The sequence below is a fragment of the Nicotiana sylvestris genome, chromosome 8 (assembly GCF_000393655.2).
Source record: "Nicotiana sylvestris chromosome 8, ASM39365v2, whole genome shotgun sequence".
Taxonomy (NCBI): domain Eukaryota; kingdom Viridiplantae; phylum Streptophyta; class Magnoliopsida; order Solanales; family Solanaceae; genus Nicotiana; species Nicotiana sylvestris.
Genome location: NC_091064.1, coordinates 189,066,134 through 189,072,783, shown reverse-complemented (window position 1 = coordinate 189,072,783; position 6,650 = coordinate 189,066,134). Strand labels below are relative to the sequence as shown.

General features: G+C 35.1%; 1 protein-coding gene across 1 annotated transcript; it reads right to left on the bottom strand.

The window, feature by feature from the left end:
• Positions 1 to 1,191: 1,191 nt before the first annotated feature.
• On the bottom strand, positions 1,192 to 5,746 carry LOC104216332 (probable serine/threonine-protein kinase PIX13). Its single transcript, XM_009766350.2, has 6 exons — positions 5,670 to 5,746; positions 5,238 to 5,572; positions 3,957 to 4,099; positions 3,733 to 3,862; positions 3,505 to 3,628; positions 1,192 to 1,843 (listed from the first exon to the last, which is right to left on the bottom strand). Exons 1-6 carry the CDS (start codon positions 5,737 to 5,739, stop codon positions 1,470 to 1,472), a joined length of 1,176 nt encoding a protein of 391 aa, XP_009764652.1. The 5' UTR covers positions 5,740 to 5,746; the 3' UTR covers positions 1,192 to 1,469.
• Positions 5,747 to 6,650: the final 904 nt, after the last annotated feature.

The window sequence follows — 6,650 nt, the reverse complement described above, 5'->3', positions numbered from 1 at the left end:
GGTCCATGTGTTCTAGGGTCTGGATTTTCAGATCTGGTTTTTAGAAGTTGTGGGTAGATTCGGACCAAACCAAGTTTGGTTTGGTCACGAGGAGGGTCAAGGGGAGTGTCTGGTATGAAGATGGGGTGGTTTGGTATAGATCAGAGTTCGACTCAAATCTTCAAATGAAGATTCGAGACGAAGGAAGGTGATTCGAGGCAAATGGATAGCAGATCCATGTTTAGGACAGTGAGGTGGTCCTAGGGTGTTCAGGAGGTGGCCACCGGCGTCCATGCCGCTGGCTTTAATGGCGAGGGAGATGGGGCGGCTAGGGTTTCTAATGAGAGGTCTGGGTTTGAGCTTGGGGACGACGGGATGTAGGTGCTCGTATAGGGGGGGGGCTGGGTAATGAATTATGTTTATATACGTAAAGTGTAATTAGATCCTGGCCGTTGGATGCATCGAGATTGATGGCCAGGATCTTTTACTTAGAACGGAACGACACCGTTTGGCCTAGGTTGGGGGGTTGGTTCGGATTGGTTCCTGGGTCGGGTTTTGAAACGGGTTACTGATAGTGATCCTGGACCGTTGGATTGGATTGATTGGAACGGCTGAGATGAGCCGCCCTTGAAACGACGTAGTCCTGGTATCGAACTACGTCGTTTTGACGACCGGTGGATGGGTCTTGGGTTGGCTGACTTGGGCTGGTTTTGGGCCTTCAGAATTTGAAATATCATGGGCCCAATCCGATTTCTTGCACTTTTTATTTTGTTTTCTAATTTTTGAAATACAACTAAATTAAAAATGAATTTGAAATACCCATTAATCAATACTTAACACAATTATTCACACACCTATATAAGAAAAATTTAACATGGTTAAATCACAACCTAGAAATGCATACATATTTTTTGTATTTTGTTTGATTAATGATTAAATGCAAAATGGACAGACCCACAAATGACTAACAACACATGTCACGGAAAACTCGAAAAATTGTACGGCCAAGTCATTTGTCACTATTTTTATTTTCTTTTGGAGCGATTGTCCGTGAAGCAAAAATCACGTGCTTACATAATATACGGGCGTATTTTCCAGGGTTTGAACAGTGTTTTCACTCAAATTTATCTTTACATGAACGTGGCAAAATTTCGATTACTTTTGAAATTGTGGCTATTTTTGAATGACCAGTTGTAAATGTGGCTATTTTTAAATTTCTCTCCTTGGCTAAAAAACAGGATAATCCAGCTGTAATACCGCTATAAAATGTCAACATGTCTAATTGGACCACTAAATGGGCCTCCTTAGAGAATTGTTGGATCACGTACATGTTTTGATACGATTCCCTGAGATGAGTCCATTCCCCATCTCTTATGCTCCCTTTCAAATTTTAATAGGTCCGGTTGATCGGAGAACGATGGGCTCTGCTGCCAATCACATTGCCGCTAGCGGTTTTCTCAACGTGACGAAGCATTCGCTGAGATTGGTAGCTATTGTTCCGATGATCGCCTGACTGACGTTGCCAATGCTCGTTGGAATGCCCGGCTTTGTTCATCTTGATGGCATTGCATTGTTCTAAAACACTCTAAAACTTGTCCCATAGATGGTCTATTTTTAGGATCAGAGTCTAGGCATTGTAATATGAGTTGGGCTATTTGAAATGCAGCATTAATAGGATAACGTCCTTGTATCTTTGAGTCCATCATTTTCCTTGGCTTCCTCTTGTCAGGTAATAAAGGCTTGGCCCAATCTACTAAATCGAGTTGCCCAGTGGGCCTGGTTAGATCCAGTACCCGAAGGCCCGTAATTATCTCCAGCAAAACCACTCCAAACCCGTACACATCACTGTTCACGTACAAATGTCCTGCCCAAAATAATTGACCATTAACGTCAGGCTAAACAAGTTCTGAGTTACGAAAATGACCGTTGTCTATTGCTTATATTTTATTCTTATTTTAAAAAGTAGTCCTCCCTCCGTCTTGAGTCGTGGTTACTAAAAGTAGTTATCTCAAATTATTTGTCATTTTAAAAGTTCAAAACAAAATTAATTATATTTTTCTTTTTTTACCCTTAATAACTAATTATCTTAGAAGACTACAAAACACATTATTTATGGATAATTTTATTCAAATACCAAGAAGCCTACATTGTATCTTAAACACTTTAATTCAGAATGCTTTGAACTTGGAATTGCCGTTCGTTTATGAAAAAGAATCTGACGAAGTCGATCACAATCAAGTTCAATTAATTTTATCCTAGGTGTCTCTTCATATATTCTATAAAGCAAATCAATTGCATTCACATTTAGTAAAAATATGGATAATGTCATTGATGGAGATGACACATAAATTGAGAAAATATTTAATAAGGGTAAAATAGTTAAAAACTATCCTTTATTAATGGGCGTGCACAAGAGAATCACAACACATAGAGAATATAAATACAGCCCTTGGAAATTACCCCTCCGAACAACGTTAGACTCATGTCTAACTTTTTCTCATAAGATTTTCGGTTTTCTCACAAAAAAATTTTAGACCGTGATTTAAAAGGTACAATAGAATAGGAAGAAAATGCCAATAAAATGAAATAAAAAGAAGGTACAGAAAGGGACAATAAGCAATAGGACCATGGCCATCTGAAGAAATGACAAAAGACTATAAGATGAGAATGTGATGGCTGATGACGTCAGCGTTAGAAACCTAGTATACTATCTTTAACCCGCCAATATTAATTTACATATAATATTAATTCATCTCCCTAAATTAATAAAGAGAAGTCATCAAATTCCTTTTTTTTTTCGAATAATCAAATTCACTATATTTGAATAGTTATATACAAGTCAATTGTCGAATGTTTCAATATTATCTTTCCATTTTTTGGGGAGTGTTAATTAGTAGTCATGTTGAATTTTCAAACTACGACGACCAATAGCATGAAGGTGTAAATTAGTACTTACATCTTTATTTATTTACAGAAGGTACTTCTCTTCTTCTTTCTTAGTCTGTTTGGTAGCTGCAAAAATTAGCTTATTTTGAGAAGTAATTTTTTTAAAAATATGTTTTCCAAAAGTACTTTTGGTAAGAAGTTACTTTTTTCTATTTCTCCAAAACTATTTCTGCTTCTCCTCAAAAGCACTTTTTTTTCTTCCAAAAGCTTGGCCAAACAGTTCAACTTTGAAAAAACAGGCTATTGAAAACATAGCTATGTACTCCTAACTATCACATATTGGTCGAATTAGATGACTTTCTTTTTGCCATTTTGGTAGAGTGGTTAAAATTGCTCCCACATCCTCAGAGGTAAAAGGCATAGGGGAAAGCAATAATTACTGTGATCTTAATAGAGTTAAAAGATATTAGATAATTTCTTATTAATTTTCTAAGTTTTGGTGGACAGAATTTTACGATATTTGTACTCATAAAACATAGCAGATATATTGTGAAATTAGTTTAAAGCAAAAACGGACTCGGACACCATAATTATTTTTTAAAAAAAACTGCGGTTAAATTTGAGGTTATGATGTCTTACCACTGGCCACGTACTCTGGAGCTGCATAACCATAAGTGCCAACGACCCTTGTGCTCACATGTGAGTTACCGTTTATTGGACCCAACTTAGCCAATCCAAAATCAGAAAGCTTCGCATTGTAATCCTGTCTTAGACAAATTTACAATTTGCAATTACATTTTTATTTAAATATCAGCAGTTATTTATGTCTAGTACAGATTGGAAAAAGTAAAAAAGATGAGAAATAACCTCATCTAATAAAATGTTGGAAGCTTTAAAATCACGATAGATGACTTGCTTCTCTGTTGTGTGCAAGAAAGTAAGACCTCTAGCTGCTCCAATCACTATTTTAAGACGTGTATCCCACGATAGTGTTTCACTATTTTAATAAACCAAAAATAATCAAGGCAAGCTATTTCTTTTTTCTTTTTCTTTTTTACTCTGTGATTTTATATGAAATAATAATTTGGAACTTACTTCTGAAAAGGTGACGTTCTAAGCTTCCTTTCTGCATGTGTTCATATACAAGAAGGAATTCCTTTTCTTCACAGCAACAATATCCGATGAGTTTTACTAAATTCGGATGACTAAATTTTCCCAAAAACTTTACTTCTGCCTGCAGTATATACCCCACATATACTTTTATAGTCATTATCTTTGAAAATTCATAGGGAGATAGAAATAATTAAAGTTCATATATGTGGAGGTGGATCTTTGAAATAATCAGCTATATTATCTTCAGCTCTAAATTTGCTTAAATACATGACCACTCAATCACAAAGGCAACTTTAGAATTTGAAGTTTATGTATTCATAAGATAATTTTAAATTAATATATAATAATAATTGAGTTTAAAATCAAATATTGAGTTCACGTGAAATCATGTGTGACACCAGAGGCGGAGCTAGAAGTTCGGTAACCAGTTCGACCGAATTCAGTAACTTTTGCTCAAACTGTATATTTGTGTTAAAAAATTTATTAAAAATTTACAAATATAAAATTTAAGACCCAGTTATTAGTATTTGAAGTTGTCATTCTAAAATTTAGAACCTAAAAACTTGAAATTTTAACTCCGCCTTAGATTCTATATTTTTTGAAAATACTAGAATATCATCAATATAAACAATTGTGAGATCCGTATAAGGAAGGGAAATATCATTCATAATTTTTTGAAATTCTGAAGGTGCATTTTTTAAACCAAATGGCATAACATTCCATTCATACTGACCCATTGGTACATTAAAAGCAGTTTTATATCTATCTGATTCAGATATCTGGATTTACCAGTAACCGACACTAAAAATCCGCCCAGGGTAGCTAGACCGCTACCTTTTGGACAGGTAAAAATGTAGCTATGAAACCAATATATAAGTTACAATTTATAACAAGTATTTCTTCATAACACAAATCAAATATGATAACACGAGAAAACTGTAATGACTTGCTATAATCCAACAACAATAACAATAACAAACTCATAAGTGGGATCTGGGGAAGATAATATGTACACAGACCTTACTCTTACCTTGTGAAGGTAGAGAAACTGTTTTCGATAGATCATGGGCTTAAGAAATGCTAAACAGGAAGCAACCAGCAATAACAACACAAGAAAAATTCATTACTATTAAAATTCTTAACGTTGTTAATGTATATAACTTGAGATCGATTGAATAGAAAGAGCGATGCTTTTGCTGAAGAAGAAATGCATGGAGATCGAGGGAACAAGAAATAAAAAGGTAGAAAAGTTAATTAACCTGCCATTCCTTGAGACCTTGCTCGCTATCAGGATTGGATTTTTTGACAGCAACAGCCATTCCTACACCAACTCGAGAAGGAGCTAATGTTTTCTCATCAATCCAACCTTTGAAAACCCTACCAAAACCTCCTTCCCCCAACATCGTATCTGGTCTAAAATTCCTCGTCGCGCTCTTCAGTTCAGCTAAACTGAACACTTTCAAATTGGGAGTCACTATCTTCCCACTCGTCGTCGTCGCTTCTAATTCCTCTAGTTCTCCGATGATATTATCTTTGGTGCTACTGCTACTGATGGTATGCGTACTAGGTGGTTTCTTGCATGTTGGCGCAAGTACTGTTGAGATATAACATAATTAAATAATTAAATGCGTGATAAAATTTGATGAGACGCAATAAAGGGCAAAACAAAAAGGTACATATAATATATTTACCTGCTGGAGGACTAGAAAGCTTGACAGAACTTGGATGATTCTCTACGGGCTGTGCCAAACAGTTTCCCATTTAATTTCTCTCTGTTGTCGTATAAATTTCTTCCTCTTTAATTAAGGATCGATTTTAGGAAAGTATAGTATTACTTGTACTAATAATTAAGTAGTATTATTAATCTTTTTAAGGTTTGTGGCCTGATAATTATTTATCCCCTGTGAAGAAGAGAGACGACTCAGGAGAAAGTGTCTACCCCAAAAAAGGGGTGACGTCTCTTTATATTGGCACTTAAAACAAACAGAGCTAGTCAGTAGTCACAGACAGAGACATGAATGTTGGAATTTTTAACGTTTGGTTTAGAGATCCTCAATATCTCTATGGGACTTGTTCAAATGCTTTTGCCCCGTCTTTACGTCTCTCTCTCATAAATATATACTCTTTCCTCAAATATTCTAAAAATAAATTTTTATTTTTACTTGTCACTTTACATATCAAGAAAAAAATTATTTATTTTTTCTCTTTTTCCCTTAGCATTAATTACTCATTCCAAATTATTTTCCAAATCCATTAAAACTATACATCAATTAATATCGGTATCATGGTAAATTATTCACTTTATTTATTATTTCTTAAGGGGTGTGCAAAGAGGAATTTATATCATTTCAAATCCCTATTCTTATCAAAGAGAAGGAACGAGAAAAACCGAAATCTTCCTACTCGAACAAGAAATCTTATAGTTTACAACTTTTCTTTATATAATTCGACCTATTGCTCCGCATCCCCCCGTCCATTTACTAAAAAGATCAAAATAAAAAGGATCGAACTACCTACTCATTATTCGGAGGTGAATCATACAACACCAAAAGTTGTGGTATCTTATGGACCTAACATAGGTTATATACTTCACAACGTAAGATTGAAAGATCCAAATCTTCTTCTTCGGAGCGGAAAGGGAGTGGTCACCAATAGCGGACAAGTAAAAGTAA

Bases quoted from the DNA above. Each gene is read 5' to 3' on its own strand.
- LOC104216332 (XM_009766350.2), bottom strand. From the start codon at position 5,739: ATGGGAAACTGTTTGGCACAGCCCGTAGAGAATCATCCAAGTTCTGTC. The intron at 3,863-3,956 runs GTTCCAAATTAT...TTATTAAAATAG, and splicing joins CGTCACCTTTTCAGAAGTAA to TGAAACACTATCGTGGGATA. The intron at 1,844-3,504 runs GTAAGACATCAT...TATTTTGGGCAG, and splicing joins TCCAGAGTACGTGGCCAGTG to GACATTTGTACGTGAACAGT.